At 42.1% G+C, this 20,891-nt stretch overlaps 1 protein-coding gene across 1 annotated transcript in view; it reads left to right on the top strand.

Annotated features, from left to right (window-relative positions):
- The first annotated feature begins 16,546 nt into the window (after positions 1-16,546).
- The window catches only part of Nckap1 (NCK associated protein 1), a 75,948-nt gene continuing 71,603 nt past the window's right edge, over positions 16,547-20,891 (top strand). The window contains exon 1 of the mRNA XM_052182792.1: positions 16,547-16,726. Within this exon, the coding sequence (XP_052038752.1) occupies positions 16,619-16,726 (108 nt within the window). The 5' untranslated portion in view covers positions 16,547-16,618. The remainder of the gene's footprint in view (positions 16,727-20,891) is intronic.

The following is a 20,891-nucleotide window of genomic DNA, read 5'->3' as shown; positions in this document are numbered from 1 at the left end:
TTAAATACCCCGAGGATACAAGTGCCACTATGGAACCTGTGGGGATATCTTGCTGTACTAGTCCGTGGCATGGTTCACAGCCTTTACATTTGGGTAGGACTTTGGATTGTTTTTCTTTTGCACAGCAACTTCCCATATTATGTGAACCAATCCCCAGGGATAAGGATTCCAGCTTAATTACTCCAAGTCTTATATCCAAAGTATGTGGTGTCTTTAGCTACAAAATCTTACCTTCAAGTTCTGAAGACAACCAAGGACAATGCCATTAGCCTACATCATTTTTCGAGTCTCTTGGAACCCTCTGACCAACAATTTTAATAAAGGTTTCCCATGCCCGGCACTGGGGTTTTTGTTAGATAGTCTGTGACTTTGGGGGTATGCCTATGCCATATAACGCCATTTATTTATTTATTGGTTTTTTTCGAGACAGGGTTTCTCTGTATAGCCCTGGCTGTCCTGGAACTCACTCTGTAGACCAGGCTGGCCTCAACTCAAAAATCCGCCTGCCTCTGTCTCCCAGAGTGCTAGGATTACAGGCGTGCACCACCACTGCCCGGCTTTGTACAGAGCCATATTGGGGCAGTCTTGCACTTGGTCAGAGTTTGACTTTGGTCAAGGTTAACTTCTCCCAGTTAGCCAGGATCCTGCTCCACCTAGGGTGGAGTGCACGTAGTAAAGGTCAAGTTCATTGTTCCTCCAGGTATAGGGATTCTTGAATTAAACAGGTGACCCACCCAGCTGCCGGAGCAGTCAAGACGAAGACCTCCAAGAGAAGCTAGACAACTTCCACCGGAACTCAGCCTGGAGTCTGGGGGGAGGGTTTGCCCAAACTGTTAAAAGGTCCGGCGCCATTAAAGTTTACGGCTTTGATCAGTGAACATTGACTTAGCCGTACTTTCTTTTCGCCGCTCTTCCCTATGACCCCAAAATTCTCTCAACAGGTAACCTGGTTTACATGTAGCTGCTGGCGGCTACATAGTGGCGCCTGAACGTGGGAAGACCTGGCACGAGAGAATTTCTTGAGGTAGCCCTATCCAGCGAAGCTTCGCAGAAAAAGGTGAAAATTAATGGTGTCCGCACGGTAAGCAACATAGAGGGCAAAACTAGCGCTAGTGAATTCGTGTCTATGGTTGTGAGTGCAGGAATGGATACAGTTTTTCAAGCATACTGCGTGGACCCAGCGCAGGACTGCTTGGGTTGATAAGATAGGGAAATATGGGGAAGGAATTTGGTAGGCATTTGCCCAAAGCTCGTAAGAGCTGATTTCGGCGAAAAGAAAGGGGTTTTTAAAAATAGGCATATGTCCACAGCTTCTAAGAGCTGTTTAAAGAGGAAAATGGATGCAATTGCTTAACAAGCACGCTTAACTTTCTGTGTATCTTTCCGTGTTTGTCCCGGTGCACCGACTGTCTATGTGTATGTTTATGTCCTCTCTGTGTCTTTGTGTGAATGACTGTTTCATGTTAAAAAGAAAAAATTGGTAAAGATTACATCTGCTGGTAACCTCTTGAGCTAGCCACAGTTTGTGTGGGGATTGATTCAAAGCCACGCCGCGGCAGCGTAGCTCACTCACCCAAGACAGAAACATGGCTGGGGAAAAAGCCGCTCTTAAAAGCCCAGAAACCTCGAGATTTGGGAAGACCTTGGTTTGGCTTGTGAAATTCATGTAGTCGCTTTATACATGTTTCTAATTGGTTTTAATGATATAAGGCTTTACATTTCTTGACTAAAGAGTTATAAATTAATTGGTTATTATGTAAAAGGTATAGTGTTATTAAGAAAAGGTTAGTTTAAAAACTGGTGATTCAGTGTTAGAGCTATCTTAACTAACTACACGTGGCCTAACGCCACTCATGCTTTGTTCTTGTTTATAATTGGATTTAAAGGTATATTTTGCATGTCTTGACTATAGAGTATTGGCTTAAGTCACTGCACATGATTTAAAAGGTATAATGTTATTAACAAAAGTTAGGTTAAGGCTGGTAGTTTAGGGTAGTCGCCATTTTGAACACGTGGCATGATGGTTAAGGCTGGTAGTTTAGGGTAGTCGCCATTTTGAACACCACGTGGCATGACGCAATCCAGGAAATACAGGCCTTTGGGACGCTCCTAAATTGGCATGGTGTTTCATGTGAATCTTGGCCTGGAGATTAGACTTAATGAAGATTAAGATTTAAAATATTGTCTCTTTAATAAGTTACACTGTTATACACTTGAACATAAGAACTGGCATACAAACCTTGTGCTGTAAATATGTGTTTGCCATTAATTTTAAAGAAAATAGATTGTTTAAAATTGAGATTTGCTTCCAAAATTACAATTGTGCTCTAATATTGCAAGAAAACATTGAGTTACAATAAAAATCAGTGTGTCATTGGCTACAGTTTTCAGTTTGCAGGCTCGTAATTGTTAACATTTTGTAATTAAGATAATTTTAAGAGTGATACTGCTGTCTCCAAAATTAAAAAGGAGATCTCAGTGAAAATGTATTTGATATCAAGCAGGTTCCTTTGACCGTGGAATTACAGGTTTCTTTTGTTTAATCCTCAACTTCCTTGTAGGTTTGGTTCTGGTCTTAGATAAAAGGCTCAGATTAGAAGATATTTACATTTGAGGAATCTCATACAATGTCCTTGCCAAGGACTCAGGGTGGATCCTAGGGCAGAATTTTTACATTTGAGTTAATGCAAAGCTTAGAACTGCCTCAGGGGAAGCTAGTGAGGAAGTTTTGAGAAATTGTTTCTGCCTTACAGGCCCCACCTAGGGAGTGTTTGGCTTTAAAAAAAAAAAAAAAAAAAAAAAAAAAAGGTTTTTGACTTATCCAGGTGTGGGTTAAAATGCAGTTCAAATCTATGAAAGGTCAAGGAGGCTATAAAAGCATTAACATTTGGCCTGTCTACTCCCTACAAAATTATTGTAAATTTAAAGGGTTGGTTTTTTACTTTACATTCTGATAATTATAAAAACATTTGCTTCTAATTTTAAAGAAACAACAAAGCAATTTCATTAGAAAGTTTTTGCCTCAAGGAATGGCTAACAGCCTTATGTCCTGTGAGAAAAAAATGTTTGTCTCTCTTTCAATACTAGAAGTTAAGATCTTAAAAATTTCAGTGTATAATGTTCATAGAATGTTTGTTACAGGCCCTTGCTCCTATAGACTTTTAGAATTTTTAGGTAAATGGCTTTCAAAGGTTGTTAAGATATATTAATTGGCTTTATCTTATATTTACCTCATTTTAAGCTTGCCACAAAAGGTCTTAAACCTCTGTTTTCAAGGTAGGAAACATTTGTTCCTTGCTTCAAGCAACAATCAAATTTATTATTAATGGTTGGTCTATTACATGGCAAGCATTTTTAGGCAAAATTAATAATTGTTATCCAAAAGATAATTTGTACTATCAGATCACATGTTTATTCCTTTAAGTTTCTCCCTGCTTCAACACAGATACCTGAATTGGGTGCTATAGCAGCTATTTTTAAGATGTTAAAGGTCAAGCTTTTAATAATAGTAGATATACATAGCTCATGGTTTATAATTGCTTAAAATTGGTCCATTTTTAATACTGCTAATTCTTAATTTCTACAGTTTGTACAAATGTGATTCAAATTTCTAAGAACAAAGGATATATTCTCTAAATGACTGTCCTTTAGGTATTTGAAATAATTTTATATTTTGTGCACATCAAATTATAAAGATTTGTTCTTGATGTCCTCAATTTCTACCTCTACCACGTAATGGTGTTAATTCTAGAGGACTTAGTTATTACAGATAAATGATATTCATATTTCTAATTTAGAAGATTAAAAAATATGTACATGTGACTAATGATTCATTTTTAGGCTGTCTAGTTGCAACTGCTCTAACAGAAAAAGCAACTATATTTTATATAATTACATAGTTATTGCCTATGTTATGGTTTATACTTTGTGTTCCAACTTAAATTAATAAAACAATATCTTCTTGGAAGAAAGAAGAGAGGGGAAATTGTGTCCCTGTGCATATAATTTAAATTATGCTTGCATGTTTTTAAAAAAAAAAAAAAATTTTAAAATTTAGATGCCAAGAAACTCCTTGCTAAATGTATATGACATCTTGTAATTAGACATATTGATGTCTAGGTGAAATGAAGGAATTCACTTACTAACATATGCCATGATCCTGATTTAATATTGGGGGAGAAGGCATGTCCTCTGTTTTTTCCACAGAATGCTGCAGAAGATATGCTGACTGTGTGCTTGCTGAATGCCCAGACCATGGTAACATAAGAGCTATATTGGGTATATGTTCTTGACTTACCTCAATTGTTAAATGTCCCAGGTTAGATAAATTGCCTAGCTTCAAGCTTTTAGACTTTGTGGGACAGAACATGGAGACTGTTATGCTAGCTTAGGAAAAATTAATTAGAAGAGTTAAAATGACTCTTCTCCTTATTGTGCTCAGCTGACTCAACCATAGACTGGTCTAGAAATAATTCCAATATTGAAGATTCCAATTTTGAGGATGGCTAACAATCTTCAGCCAGCTGTGTTAATTTAACATATAGTCTCCACTTTTCCTGAGAAGTAACAGCTTAATTCTTGATTCACAAGGCTACCTCTCCCACCTCAGAGGCCAAGCTTTGGATCCTTAAAGTTGTTAATTTACAACTGAATTGGATACTTCTGGGACAAGTTAATCCTATTCCACCTTTAACTCTTGACCTTGTCTGTTAAGCAGACTGGCTGTCTCCACCCAGGCTCACCTGGATGGAGAGATTACATGTCTGTTAAAGACACTTGCAGACCCCCCTGGCTTCAAAACTTACACAAGTGGATCTCCAAAGAGGGAGCCACATAGAACTCAGATCTATGTGTGTTTGTTTTTGAACAAACATGGGTACCAGCGAGACGTGCGAGGCAAAGCACTGCATGGGGAGGTGAATTTCTGCTTCTGAGTCCCCAGGAAGTACACCTAATTGCATAGGGGTTAACGTCGAGAGGCTGTCCTTAAAATAATAAGGGAGCCTATTACCCCTCCTCTGAAAAAGACGTTATACAATATTTAAGAGGAATTACGGTCAATGCTTCCCCTCCTGGTTAAGGCCCGCCTTCTTATGAAGGATATTTATCCACTTGTTTTCTACCTCCTCGTGTTCAAATTAATAAAAAAAGGGAGGACATGTACAGAGCCATATTGGGGCAGTCTTGCACTTGGTCAGAGTTTGACTTTGGTCAAGGTTAACTTCTCCCAGTTAGCCAGGATCCTGCTCCACCTAGGGTGGAGTGCACGTAGTAAAGGTCAAGTTCATTGTTCCTCCAGGTATAGGGATTCTTGAATTAAACAGGTGACCCACCCAGCTGCCGGAGCAGTCAAGACGAAGACCTCCAAGAGAAGCTAGACAACTTCCACCGGAACTCAGCCTGGAGTCTGGGGGGAGGGTTTGCCCAAACTGTTAAAAGGTCCGGCGCCATTAAAGTTTACGGCTTTGATCAGTGAACATTGACTTAGCCGTACTTTCTTTTCGCCGCTCTTCCCTATGACCCCAAAATTCTCTCAACAGGTAACCCAGTTTACATGTAGCTGCTGGCGGCTACACGGCTTAACTCCATTTAATATATATTAAGTATATATTAAATGTACAATGTGTTTTAATATAATATGTTACACATAACATAACATATATTAATTATATATAACATGTGGTGATATATGATATATGATAAACATTATATACTTAATATATCTCACACATGTGTTTTTAAGTAAGCTTATAAAATAAAGTTCCCCTATGGCTTTCTCAACAATCCTTGGTGTTGTATATCTCCCTTTCTTCCCTCTCTCTTTTTATTTTATTTTATTTTATTTTATTTTATTTTTGAGACAGGGTTTCTCTGTGTAGTATTGGCTGTCCTGGAACTCACTCTGTAGACCAGGCTGGCCTCAAACTCAGAAATCCTCCTGCCTCTGCCTCCCAAGTGCTGGGATTACAGGGGTGCGCCACCACGCCCGGCCCCTCTTTCTTTGTACTACCCTCCCTCCTTTTCCCCTGGTTAGATGCAACTTATTGTGTATGATTGTGGTGACACTGGATTTGCATTTAAGTGGGAATATAACGTTGAATTTATTTAATTTTTAAATTGTATTAATTTTGTGTACATATGTATATATAGTTTGGCAGTGTGTGTGTGTCTGTGTTTGTGTGTGTGTGTGTGCGCGCGCGCACACAATATGGTACAGGTGAGGAGGTCAAAGAAAAACTTTTGTGGGTCATTTGTCCCTTTCTACCCTTACATGGATGGGTTCCTGGGTCTAAACTTGGGTCATGAGGCTTACATAGCAAAGCTGGGCCTTCTCTCCGGCCCAACAATGAAATACTGTAAATATTTAGATTGCAATGACATCTTAATGAGGAAAAATCATCTTATGATGAGTTTATGTACTTTAATATAATGTGTATTTTATAATAAAGAAAAAGTTAATGCCCTTAACATTTGCATATAATCACCTTAGAATTATAGTGATTATAGTGTGTGCTTCACATGAAAACAGTGAAAATATCATTTTCAGAAATTATTACTTTGAAATAGGAGTTTTTCAAGCAAAGCAATGATGTAATTTAATATAATTAGGTAGGTTTTTAATTTTTTTGCTTGAATGCTAAGACACAATGTGTTAGCTATTTAAAGAAGGCTATTATGTATGCCATAGCCATCACCCCACTCCTTTCCTTCTCTCTGCCTTCACTGTACTCAACTAAAAAAAGAAAAACCCACAAGCTTCTATTTTTTTCTGCATGCAAATGCATGTACCAATGTACAGTGTACAGAGAGGGCCAATAACGGTAATGATGATAACCATAAGAAAAGTGACAGCAGCAGCATTTACGGCTTGTCTTACTGTAAAGCCACAGCTGCTGAGACGGAGGCAGACAACATGCTAGTGAGGTAGGTCCCGAACCTCTGCTAAGGCAAAAAAAAAAAAAAAAAAAAAAAAAAAATCAACATTTCCCGACCTCGGCCACGTGCCCACAGCCACCCTGCAGAGAGAAGCAGAGGCAGGGTCCACCTCTGTGCATCTGACCTTCAGCTTGAGGCTTTTCCTTCTGCCCATTTAAGTACAGTACACAGAGCTCAAGGGAGTATTGGATGTTTTTTGATTGTGCTTAGGGTGGAACTTGGGAACATTTACATGCTGGGCATGAGATCACCTTTGGGTTACACCACCTACCCCAAATAGTTAACATTTTCTCACAGATGCCTAGTGCCTTGAAAATTGTTTTTGTTTTATTGAAGAACTGGAAGATAGAAGAATGGAACTTGTCTAATTCTCCCAAGCAAAGTATTTTTAAAAGTTATGAGTGTACTTGTTTGTGTGGTGGTGAGGGGGTATGTGCATGCGTGAGTGCAAGGGCCCACAGAGTCCAAAAAAAGGTCTCACATCCTCTGAAGTTGGAGTTACGGGGAGGCTGTGAGCCCCTTGATGTGAGGGTTAGGAACAAAACCCTGGTCCTCTGCAAGAGTCCAACGTGCTCTAAACTACAGAGGCGTTTCTCCACCCACAGAACTCTTATGGTGATAATGATGGTGTGTGTGTGTGTGTGTGTGTGTGTGTGTATGTGTGTGTGTGTGTGTGTGTGTGTTGCACATGCATGCAGGTCAAAGGACAATTTTGTGGCATTCTCTCCCTCTTTTACATGGATGGGTGCTGAGGACGGGACTCAGGCTGCTGGCTTGCACTACCAGCACTTCATCCAATGAGCCACCTCACCAGCCCCTAACGAGCAGACTCTACTGCTCTGTATCAGTGTACGAATCAAGGGCTAAGAGTTGCTCTGTCTCTTTCTCAGTATGAGTTTAGGCAGGTCGTCCTTATCTGCTTAACAGGAGCAATAAGATCTAGCTACTTACCAGAGTTTGTTATGAAGATGGAATTCATTAACCTGTACCAGCGGCTGCAATAGCATGCACATTGCAAGTGCTCAGAACTGATGCATTCCCATCATTATCTGGGTTTCTTTCACCCCACCCATCGTGTTCTTGCTTTCTCAAATGTGCCAGGAACTTACAGGTTGCCAAGTTCGCTAAGTGCATCTATGCCTAGTTCTCTCATAATTCGACGCCTCAATAGGCCAGGGATATAGCTGCGACAGAGAGGACATACCTGGCATGTGTGGATCAGCCTGAGTTCAACTCTCAGCACTACACTAAAAACAAAGCAAGGTAGTCGTGAACAATCATTCTAGTTGACCGCAACTTGCTGAAACACTTTCTCCTCCTGGTTCCCAGACTCCGCTTGCTTATGGTTTGCTGGTACTTCACAGACCATTAGCTACGTGCATTTCCTTTACCTGGGGCCATCTAATCTTGTCACACTCTAACATATATCTGTGCATAAGGTGAGGAGGATTGAGGCCAGGTCTTTGCACAGGCTAAGGAAGCACACTCCTGTGAATTTCATTGCCAGATATATAGTCTAAGATTTGAAAATAGATATAACCAAAAAGATCAGTATTTCTATACAGTGATATGGATTCCAGTATATGCTATTTACAAATACAAATTTAAAAAAGCTCATGAGTCCTTTCCATTATGAAAATAACAAGGAAAATTAAAAAAAAATCATACACTAAAAGTACCCATTAAAGCCAGGCAGTGGTGGCACACACCTTTAATCCCAGTATTTGGGAGGCAGAGGAAGGCAGATTTCTGAGTTCGAGGCCAGCCTGGTCTACAGAGTGAGTTCCAAGACAGCCAGGGCTACACAGAGAAACCCTGTCTTGAAAAAAAATAAAAAAGTGCCCATTCGATGAGACTTATTCCCACAGAACAAAGCTAGAGTTCTTTGGATAATTTTAAAATGGCATCTCGACTGGATGCTTGGCTGTGCAGTACAGACGTGTAAGTATGCATGCAGTGTATCACTGAAGACCCAGCAAGCCGTAAGTCGACCCTGTCTGGATGTGACTGATCAAGCTTGGGGCTGTAATTAATTTTTCATTGCTTTCTTTTTATCTTTTTGTATTGGTTCTATTCCTGGCATTCCTCTGCTGACTACTGCAGATGGCTTAGGTTTCCTCAGGGTTTTCTTCCTTTCTCTTCTGTCACACCACGTTGCACTCTCTGGCTAAGTGTTAGTTCCTTACTCCACTGTCTGCAGATACTAGGACATCATTCCACCATCCTTTCCTAGTGGAATAAACTTCATACCTTATAGTCTTTGTTATGCTGGAAAGCATAAAATGCAGTAATGATATAGTACGCATCTTACTATCTATTCTGTCTATGACTAGTGTTAAAACTATAATAAAATTTCCCGTCGTTTCCCAGAGCTCTTTGCCTAGAGTTAATTCTTCTGTTTACATTACTGTCTTGCTATATTCAGTCTTTAACACAGTTTTTAAAATGAAAATTCACTGAAAAACTTCATTAGTTTGCTGTGCATTTATTTTTGACTGTTCTCACAATTTGCCCCGCTGTTTTACTTTCAATTCGATTTTGGCCGAATGTAGCAGTTTCTCAACAGAGGAGATGGATATATGTAATTAACATTTGTACCTTAGGTGCCTTTAAAGAGAAATTTGTCCATCTATTTTGAGCCAGCAATGTCTTGTTTGCAATCTGATAGAAGGGAACTGTTGCATTTGTCTTTAAGGACAGGGATTATCACCTTTGACTGAAGACATCCTGATCAAAGGGTTTTTAACCATCACACTCACAGAAATGACAGCAATTTTTCTCTGTTCTTACATTATGTAGGAAAATAACAGAGGGTTGGGTCAGATAACTGAGTTCAAAATGGACCCCAGTGTAGGAGTTAGAGGAAGGACTTAAGGAGCTGAAGGGGTTTGCAATCCCATAGGAAAAACAACAATAGCAACCAACCAGATCCCCCCGCCCCCCCAGAGTTCCCAGGGGCTGAACCACCAACCAAAGAGTACACACAGAGGGAACCATGGCTCCAGCTGTCAGCTGCGTGTAGCAGCTGTGTGTAGCTGAGGATTGCCTTATCTGGCATCAATGGGAGGGGCGGGCCTTGGTCCTGTGGAGGCTTGATGCCCCAGTGTAGGGGAATGCTGTGGCAGCTAGGTAGAAGTGGGTGGGTGGAGAACACTCTCATAAAGGCAGTGGGGAAGGGGACGGGATAGGGGGTTTGTGGAAAGGAAACCTAGAAGGGGGATAACACTTGAAATGTAAATAAATAAATTAACCAATAAAAAAAATCAAACTAAACAAACAAAAAACCCAATAAGACCAAACAACAACAACAACAACAACAAAAGCCAAAACATGGGAGTGCTTCTGTGTGGGTCGACTACTCCTGGGTGAGGGGTCTTGCCCTACAGTACAGTTGATATACTCAGGGACATTCCATTGGAAAAACATTGATTTTTGTTTTGACTGAGAGAACGAAGAAGCGTAAGAAGGAGAAAGGGAGAGAGGGAGAGAAGGAGAAAGAGAAGGAGAGAGGGAGAGAGGGAGAGAGGGAAAGAGGGAGAAAGGGAGAGAGGGAAAGAGGGAGAGAGGGAGATACCACATGACTGTCACATGAAGTTGCTGTGTAAGGAGGTGGGGAGGCATAGGAGGAGCTGGCAAACGGGAAAACAGGAACAGAGAAAGAAAATCCAAAATCTCCCACAACACCAAAAAGCTCCATAGGCTGTGGGGCTGCAGAATGCCATTTCCGTATGAAAAATAAAATAAAATATAATATAATAATAGTAATAGTGATAATAAAATAATAATAATAGCCTTCACAATTAGAAAAGAGCATTACATAAGCAATTCTCTATAGTTTTTGGAGAAAGCAAAGCTAAAGGAAGTGAATATGTGTCTACCGTATCTGTCAGGGAAACTGAGTCAGACATTAGCTATGAACTGAAGAATAGTAACTGAAAGGAATATTCATGGAGATTGGATAGGGTTAAGAGGCTACAGAAGAAAATGTATAACCTTGTTGACTAGATGACACAAAAGATATAATCCTACCCAACAGTTATTATAGTAAACAACATGCATGACTTTGGGAGTCAGATGAATAAGGGATCAAATACCAGGTCTGCTACTGTCTTTGGGGTGGCCCTTCAACAGTTAAAAAAACCATTTACATATCAGTTTCCCTATTAACTTATAGTACAGTGCTTGCTCAGCGTTCATTAGGACCGCCAGCATTGTGAAGGAAAGAAAAGCAAACAGAAGGAGGGAATAAGAGAGGCGAGGTGAAGAAGACTGTGAAATAAGATTCTATAACATCTCAACTACTTCCTCTGGAGCCAGATGATTTACTTATTAAAACCTTGAGCTGTTGCCTGTATGTATATTTGCTTAGGTATGAACACTTGGAATTGGATACCTCACTAGGGAGCTCATTCTTGGAGAAGACTGGTTCTTCCTCTCCGGGCAGCCATTGATTGACTACAGCTCTTCATTTAGGGATAGGGCCTGGTGAGATTTCTCCGACCCACAGTGGCATGCCAACATCTCAGCTACTTCCTCTGGAGCCAGATGATTTACTTATTAAAACCTGACACATAGTGTAAGAGTAACTAATAAACAGTAATCTAATTTCTAGTTCTTATTTTATTCTTTCTTAATAGAAATTATGTTAGTAGAAGAAACTATTATTATTAAAATTAGGTTTTGATGCAATAAACCCATCTCCCAAAAGAGGTCCCAAATTCATGACATCTTTAATTATTGTTTCACACACACACACACACACACACACACACACACACACATGCTTGCATATATAAATACAATCTATTGAGCTGTTGCCTGTATGTATATTTGCTTAGGTATGAACACTTGGAATTGGATACCTCACTAGGGAGTTCATTCTTGGAGAAGACTGGTTCTTCCTCTCCGGGCAGCCATTGATTGACTACAGCTCTTCATTTAGGGATAGGGCCTGGTGAGATTTCTCCGACCCACAGTGGCATGCCAATTGGTATTGTCATTGAGTAGGCCTTGTTTATGGACCATATTGTTGGGATTTCATGCGTGCAACTTGCCAGTCATATATAGAAGATACTGTCTCGAAGCAGATGTTTTGGCCTTCTGGGTCTTACCATCTTCCTACCCCTTCTTTCACAATGGTTCATGAGCTGTAGTTGTAGAGGTTGTGTTGCAGACACATCAGTTGGGTTGGGCACCCCACAACCACTGATTCTCTGCATTTTGACAAGTTGATGAATCCCTTTAAGAGTTTCCATCTGTTGTACAAAGAAGCTTCTTTCATGAGAAGCGAGAGTTACCTATCTATGGGCATACATAATAGCATTTAGAATACAGTTAGGAATTATATTGCTTTGGAAAAACTGCAGTAGTAGATTCTTCTCTAGGGTCTGCGACCAACCACAGTTAGTTAGTACCAGGTTAGTACCAACCACAGTTAGTTATTTTCCAGTACCAGGCATGACTTCCATTCTATTGAGTGAAGTCCAGTTAGAGAGTTGTTACTCCCGATACATAAGTGCCACCATGGCATCTTTGCAGAATTCTTGCCAGAGTGGTCATTATTCTGGTTGGTAGGCTTACATCTGGGTAGGACAACTGATTTTTTTTTCTCTACTGGCATCTTGTTTAACACCTTCCCATATTATGAAGGCCAGTCCTCAGGTAGGAGGCGTTCAGATCGGTTCCAGCTCAATTCTTCGAAATCCTATGTGTGAAGTGTGTGGTGTCTTCAGCTATAAAGTCTTATCTTTTAGTTTTGCTCTGTTTGGAGACAACCAAGGACACCTATATCATTTGGCATATCTAATTCTCTTGACTAAGTAAAAACAACTGTTTAAAAAAATGTGTGTGTGTGTGTGTGTGTGTGTGTGTGTGTGTGTGTGTGTGAGAGAGAGAGAGAGAGAGAGAGAGAGAGTGTATGTGTTGGGGAATGTTTTTCTCCAGATTGTCATTTTAATGAAGCATTTCCTCACTCTCTATTTTGTAAAACATTGTTCTCCATAATCTTCTGATTGATCAATAAAGAGCTGATCAACCTATACCTGGGCAGAAGAGGAAGAGGAGGGACTTCTGAGCCCAGAGCTAGGAAGAGGGTCTTAGGTGGGACCTGGGGAGTTGCCACTGGGACACATATGAAAGACAGGGTGAAACCAAGAAGGTAGGTAATGGGCTGGGAAATAGGCAAGGCCAACATAGTAGGGTTAGCCTTTAGAATAGCTGAATATCTGCTATAGTGCTTCAAGCTTATTAATATAGGTCTCCATGGTATTATTCAGAATAAGGGAGGGCATAGAAAAGCCCACACTTTTACGTGTGTGTGTGTGTGTGTGTGTGTGTGTGTGTGTGTGACTACTTGTGGAAATGGTTTCTTTCTTCCTCTCATGCAGGTCGCAGGGATCTTCAGACTTGGTAATACGTTTCTTTATGCACTGAACTATCTCTAGCACCAGCATGCCAGGCTTCCTGCTGTTATGCTTTCTTCCATGGTGATAATGGGTTAATCATCAGAAACTATAAGCAAGCCCCCATTAAATGCTTTTGTTTTTTATGAGTTGCTTTAGTCATGGTGTCTTTTCACAGCAATAGTGTTGCAGGATTTTCCCTGTCCAATTACATTAGTGCAGAGGAGGCCTGTGATTGGACAGGGAAAAGGGAGGCGGAGCTAAGGGTTGCAGAGACTGTGACTCAAGAGAGAGAAGAGAAGAAGAATGGAGGCAGATGAGAACCAGCATGGTTTGAATCAGCCACAGGTAGTTATGGTGTCATAAGGTTAGAATAATTGGGATAACACTTTTATCATTATCAATTGGCTCTGAAATTATTTTATAGGTATCTTGTAAATTGTGATTTTTATTGATACATAAATCGGATTGGTTAACTACAAGCTTTAAGAGTTTTGAATTTACTGGGTTACTGGGTATTATGACATCTAACTGCGAGGTTGGCAGTTGGATTTGATTACTGGAATGTGGGACAGAGCTGGCACCGGCACCAGGGCATAGTGTTGTGACCGGCTGGTGCCAGCACTAGGCGGGAAGGTACCGGCTCTTTTTTAGTATTTCCCTCAACACAATAGGACAGTGACTATGACAGTAACCCTGACAAACACAGTATGTACAGATTTCTTCTCTTGGATATTCTAAGGTATAAACGGTTGCATTTATTCAGGTTCATATAGAAACCAGGCATGTCATACATGCCTATAATCTCAGTATGAAAGGGAAATTGTGGTTGTTTGAATGAAAGTGGTCCCCATAGGCTCATGTTTGGATACTTGGTCCGCAGTTGGTGGAACTATTTGGGAAGGATTAGGAGGTGTGGCCTTGTTGGAAGAAGTGTCACTGGGAATGGATGCACTTTGAGGTTTCAAAAGCACATGAATTCCTGGTTAGGAATGGAATTCCTAACATGGCATTCCTACTTAGGTCTTTCAGCCTCATACTTGGAGAACGAGTTGTAAGATCTCAGTTATTGCTCCAGTACCAGGTCTGCCTGCCTTCTGCCACGTCCCTCACACTGGTCGTGGACTCTAATGTTCTGAATGTAAGCTCTCAATTAAATAAGTTATTTTGTAAGATGCCTTGGTTATAGTATTTTAATCACAACATTAGAAAAGCAACCAAGACAACAACTGAGCCTTCAAGGCCAACCTGAGTTATAGAGTGAGAGAGTGAGATGGCATTATAAAACACACCAAAACAAAAACGGCACCCTCTTCTACCTCAAACCACAAAGAAACAAAAGTCCTATAACAGTTGTCTTACGTCTGACAGCCTATTCTGACCTCTGGATGCACCAGACTTGGGCACAGTGCATTTATCCACACAGGCCATAATACTCATACACACGAAATAAAAGTAATGCATCTTAAATACTGTTGTCGATCTTGATAGAAATGATCCCTGGTTTCCCTAGAGACACATACACTGCTCTCTACATCCAGCATCTTTACATGTTCTTATCTGGCTGTCCCCAAATCCTCACAGCAACTCTTTTTTCTCAGTCTCCTTGTCACTGTCTCAGACTTCGGCCTGCAGCCTCTGGTAAACTTAAATGTTAGCTACCAGCTTGGCAAATAACCGAGTAAATTAAATTCCCCAATTAGACAACAGAGGAGCAAATAGCTCAATAGATGGTCTTTGAGATGAAAATGAGAAATGGGGGGGGGCAGATATGCATTTAAGGTACGCAGCTCTATGGATACTGCACACTGAAAGACAGATAAACTCAGGACATTTTTGGTGGGACAGGATTGTTTTTGTTTTCGAGACAGGGTTTCTCTGTGTACCTCTGGCTTTCCAGGAACTCACTCTGTAGACCAGGCTGACCTCTCAGATATCTGCCCACCTCTGCCTCCTGAGTGCTGAGATTGTAAGTGTGGATCACCAGGAGTCTTAAACAGCCCTTAAGGAAAATCTATTCTGTATACTCTCAGGTAGAGTTCTGGGAAGACTAGTCGATACAGTAGCTTTTTAACATGTCTTAGAAGCAATTTGTTGCTACAAAGTTGCTTTGGTGAATCCAATTTCTTACTAATGCCTTATTATTGAAGGTGGTGGGACATTTTGTGGTTGATTTAAATTCGTGAATACCGTATACAATTAGCTTATGTAAGTTAGGTAAAGCCCCACATATCCGAGTGACAAAGTTCCCTGGGGTGCAAGTTTTCATCGTAGTCATTCACATAGAGACACAATTTGTTCCAGTTTGAAACTCTGTATGATCAGAGGGGTGGACATGGAGTGAGATGATGACAGACAATATTTGGTAGGGGGTAGGGTGGAAAAGTAGAATTGTTTCCAGAAAGGTTGGGATTTAACGGGGAGGCTGAGAGGGAACCCTTTTACATGGAACAAAATTTGGTTTTTTGCTTTGTTTTTGTTGTTTGTTTGTGTGTGGGGGGGTGGTAGTTTTTGGCTACCTCATGCCAGAGCCTATTCGTGTCTACTCCGGATGGGTGCTGGTCCACGATAAGTCCCTTTATGATAATCTAAGGGACTCGAGCTGCCTTTACTTCCGACCTCCTTCCTCTAAGCCCGCTGGAGACGGGAGCGAGCACCGGGAGGTGGCGAGGCGCTGCCCGGTGCGCGGAGCACACATCTGCCGCGTTCTCCCCGGAGCGTCTGTCAAGGCGTGGGAGGAAAACACGCTCGGAGCCGCCAAGCTCCTCTCGGGGCGAAAGTCTCCCGAAACACACCCTCCCCGCCCCCACGGCGGTGCGGGCTCTGGGGCGTGGGGAGCGGGGACAACTTCGGGAGAAGTCGAGGACTGCGGCCTGGGGGTCCCCGGAGCGGAGGAGGCCGGGCGGGGCGCACCCGGCTCGGGCAGCAGTTCTCCCGGCGGCCTCGTGGGGGCGCCGGCGCGGCCGATCAGGTGACCGAGCGCCGGTCCCGGCTGCGGGAAGCCGCCTCGTTCTCAGCCGCCGCCGCCGCCGCCACACCTAGCGGAGGAGCCGGGAAAGGCGGCCCGGGAGTGGGGGGTGTACTGGGGCGGAGAGCGCCGCGGGTGGAGGCGGAAGGGCGGCGGGCGGAAGCGAGCGCCGCGGCTGCTGTGTCACGGCGCGGGTGGGCGCACGGCATGGGCGCGCCGCGTTGAGGCGGAGGTCGCGGGCGGGCCTGAGGGAGGCGGCGAGCCGGGGAGTAGCGCGCCCGGCGGCGGCGGCGGCGGCGGCGGCGGCCGCACCATGTCGCGCTCCGTGCTGCAGCCCAGTCAGCAGAAGCTGGCGGAGAAGCTCACCATCCTCAACGACCGGGGCGTCGGCATGCTCACGCGCCTCTACAACATCAAGAAGGTGCGCACGGGCCGGCGAGGCCGGGCGGGGTGCGGCGGGGAAAAGGCCGCGGGCGCGAGCTCGGCCTGCTCCCGCGGGGCCTCCGGGATGCGCCGCGGCCTAGAGTGAGCCGCGGGGCGGGCAGGCGGGAGCCATTTCCCGGCTCCCGGCGGCGGGAACCGGCCGGGCCGCGCATGGCCGCCGCGGCGTGCTGGTTTGCCGGGAAGAAGGGAGACGCGCGGCCTTCCCGGGCTGCGGCGAACGGGCCCGGGGTTCTTGAGGTTGCGAGTGTGGGAATGCGGCGATCGACCCTCCGGTCCCCACTTGGCCACTTGATTTTTCGTCCCCTGAATCAAGCCCCCCCCCCGCCCGAACCCCGTCCCCGACAGCGTGTTGACGTTTGGGATAATTTCATTTTGAAGATGGACCAGAGGGGGAAGTGAGGGTGGAACCGGTTTTCGTCTGAAATACTTGTAGGCAGTGAGTCACTAGAACAGGAATAACCACCTTTCCTCTCTACTCATTTTAGTTTTCCCAGCCCTATCTGATTAGCAGCAAAGCACCATTCCTTAAAGTACAATGGCTGCATAAAATAAAGACCAAGTGTGTGCTCCCATTGCTATCACCTTCGCTACATAGTACGATGATTTGAGCAACTGGACAGTAGATCCATTGCAAATCTGAGTGGCTTCAGACTAGGGAGTGGACGGCTGTTTCGAAGTGAAGAAAAGTAGGTCTAAAGGTGGAAGAGAATTGCCATTAATTTACCTTAGAGGAAAACAACCCCAAGTCCATTTATTTTAAGACCACTTTGATAAGCCTCACTGAATTTGGTAAAGAGAAAAGTTTCCTTTGGTGCAGTTTAGACCAATACATCCTTGTGGGCTTCTGTGTATCTGTGTCTTCTTTCATAATCTTGTTTATTAAAAAATATAATGTGAACTATTATACAGTTTGCCTTAGACACTGCAATTCTGAAGCACACTGTTTTAATAATAGTAAACGCTGGGAATGGATAGCTGTGTTGTTCTGGTTACTCACTTGGTTTAATGATTGCCTCAAAACCCAGCACAATTTGGAGCTAGGGTGAACCCATTGAGTTTCCGCTACGACTGTGACTCTCATCGCCATGATCCTAACCTCGTGGGGTTAGGAAGAATTTAAGTTAGTATAAGTTGCATTGATGAAAGCCTTTGAATTTCACTGCTTAAAAAATTTGGAAATTAAGTTCTATATACAAAACCCCAGCAAGTCATATGTTACTAAAAGTTACCAGACCTGTGGTTTTGTGGTTAAAGGAAATGGTTATGATGGTTTCTAGAAGAGGAAGTGAGAGTAACATTAAAAGTGATTTGAGTATTTGAGTAAAATACTTTCTTTAATTTGGCCAAGTCACTAAACATTTTTATAGTAGAAGTATAAACAGACTTCAATACTTTATTTCCATGGGTAATAGTAAATGGAATTCTAAGCATTTAGACTTACAATTCCAGTTCATGCCTTTTTTCAGTGTTTTTCACTTCCTGTTTTGAGAAACTTCAGGCTTTTGTGTTGACTAGAATGGAAAATATGTGAATGTGATTGATCTAATTGTCAAGCATTTGAGTTATGAAGTGCTGTATATTTGAACACTTACATATTTTTATAGCTTTTTGAAATATTTTGCCTACTTGGCTTATGAGTTTCTTTTGGGAAGAGTAGTACTTAGGGCATTATCTAGCACACAAGGCTTTGATCACAGCTTACCGAAACTGACTCCTCTGTCTTTACATTAAATGCAACCGATGTTTACTTTGTGAGAGGAAGAGAGAGAGAGCAGGTGTGTGTGGAGTTTAGAGGAAAACGTGTGAGATTGTTCTTATTCCACCTTGAGAGTTCCTGGGATCAGACCAGGTCATCAGGCTTAGCTGCAAGCTCCTTGCTGCCCTGAGCCATTTTGCTGGCCTTAGATTGACTTTGAATCCTTTAGCCTGTGGACTTGCAGTCTACCTCTTCCCAGCTGGCTACAGAGGGAAACATTTGTTCAGATACCTTGCCAGAGAAGCAAGATCTGTTCACCATGTGCTTATAAGGTTCATGTTGTCTACATTATTATGACAGTATAAATCACATAGTCTTTTATTTTTATTTTCTCTTTTAGATTTTAAAGCTTTATATGTATGAGTGTTTTGAATGCATGTATTTCTGCAGCACGTGTGTGGCAGATGTGCACCAGGATTAGGAGAAGGTGTTAGGTCCCCTGGAATGGAATTAAAATGGTTGTGAGCTACTAAATCTGGCATAAATGGTCTTATCCGTATACCTGTCTTTCCTAGTCTAATATCTTCCACAGTCTCAAGTCTTCCACATTTGGTTAACTAGCTATACATCTCTCCCATCATGACAAGAATGTCTCAACACTGGAGGCAATACACCTGTTTCTCCAATGCTAGAGAAAACATTCAGTAGATGGATTTTTTTTTTTTTCCGGGACAGGGTTTCTCTGTATAGCCCTGGCTGTCCTGGAACTCACTCTGTAGACCATGCTGGCCTCGAACTCAGAAATCCAAAACTATTGATGGGGGGAAGCTGTCTCAACATTGAGACTGCCTAAAAGATTAGCTTTTAAGGAACCATTCTTTTAAGAGATTATTTGAAATTATCATATATACAGATCAATTTACATGTTAACAATTTAAGATTTTATGAAGTTTGATATTATGAAAATACTACAATATTATGTTTTAACTGTAAACCATATATGTATGTAATCTATATATACAGATCTATTTACACATTAACAATTTAAATATTAAAATACTACAGTATTGTACTTTAACAGAGAATACTTTCATCATTTTCTAATTAAGTATTTGACAAATTAAGTCTAACTTTTATACTAATTAAGTATACAGAAAATAAGCCCAGTGGTGGCGCACGCCTTTAATCCCAGCACTTGCAAGGCAGAGGCAGGCGGATTTCTGAGTTCGAGGCCAGCCTGGTCTACAGAGTGAGCCCAGGACAGCCAGGGCTATACAGAGAATCCTTGTCTCGAAAAACCAAAAAAATAACAACAACAACAACAAAAAAACCCACAAAAGTATACAGGAAATATACATGTATAATAAAACCTATAAAATGATTAAATTCTTAATAACAGTATCAACTCTTACAATCTTAAGAGCTTACTATATTTACTAAACAAATGCAATATTGAAAACAGTGGGTGAACATTTTAGGCGAGTGGTTACTATTACTTGAACTATTAATTTTGCTGTTAATGAAACAAACTTAGTTTGAGTACTATTAATGAAACAAATTTAGGTTAATTGTGATTCCTAATTGCATTTCTTGTACTGCAGGTTACCTAGTTTTTTTATTATACAGGTTAATCTTTGACTTTGTGATTTCATACCCCAGATAATGCTGGGAACCAAGTCCCAGAGCCTGGGCAGGCTAGAAGTAGACTGCGACCAAGCTAAGTTCCCAGCCTCCTTCAAAATGAAAAGTTATAGCCGGGCGGTGGTGGGGCATGCCTGTAATCCCAGCACTCTGGGAGGCAGAGGCAAGCGGATTTCTGAGTTCGAGGCCAGCCTGGTCTACAGAGTGAGCTCCAGGACAGCCAGGGCTATACAGAGAAACCCTGTCTTGAAAAAACCAAATCCAAAAACAACAACAACAACAACAACAAAAAAGTTATAAAGGAAAATTTGTATCATTCTAATTTTATGTTTCAAGTATACTCCCCATGTTAAACAAAATATGCCTTATTTGTTTTTGTTAGTTTTACCTATGTTCTTTCATCTTGTACATGTTAAAATGCATCAGGGACTAAATCTTAACAGTAACTGTAGAGGGAGCTGAGGAGACCGCTCGGCTGGTAAAGGGCTTGCTGCACACGCCTGAGATCCTGAGTTTATCCTCAGCGCTGACCTAAGATGCCAGGTTTTTGATCCCAGCCCCAGGGAGATAGAGACAGGTGGGTTCCTGGAGCTTAGCAGCCAGCCAGCCAGCCTAACCTAATAAGCCAGATTGTATCTCCCTGGGTCCCTGTGAGAGACCTTGTCTTCAAAACATAAAAAAAGTAACTCCTGAGGACTGGCACCATCGGTGACCTCTGGCAGCTTTGTGTACCTGCATGTGCACATACCTTCACTAACCCACTGAAAACCACACAGGAAGCATACATGTAACTGCAAAGTTGATG

This window comes from Apodemus sylvaticus, chromosome 5 (assembly GCF_947179515.1).
Source record: "Apodemus sylvaticus chromosome 5, mApoSyl1.1, whole genome shotgun sequence".
In the NCBI taxonomy this organism is placed as follows: domain Eukaryota; kingdom Metazoa; phylum Chordata; class Mammalia; order Rodentia; family Muridae; genus Apodemus; species Apodemus sylvaticus.
This window is presented reverse-complemented; position numbering and strand designations above follow the sequence as displayed.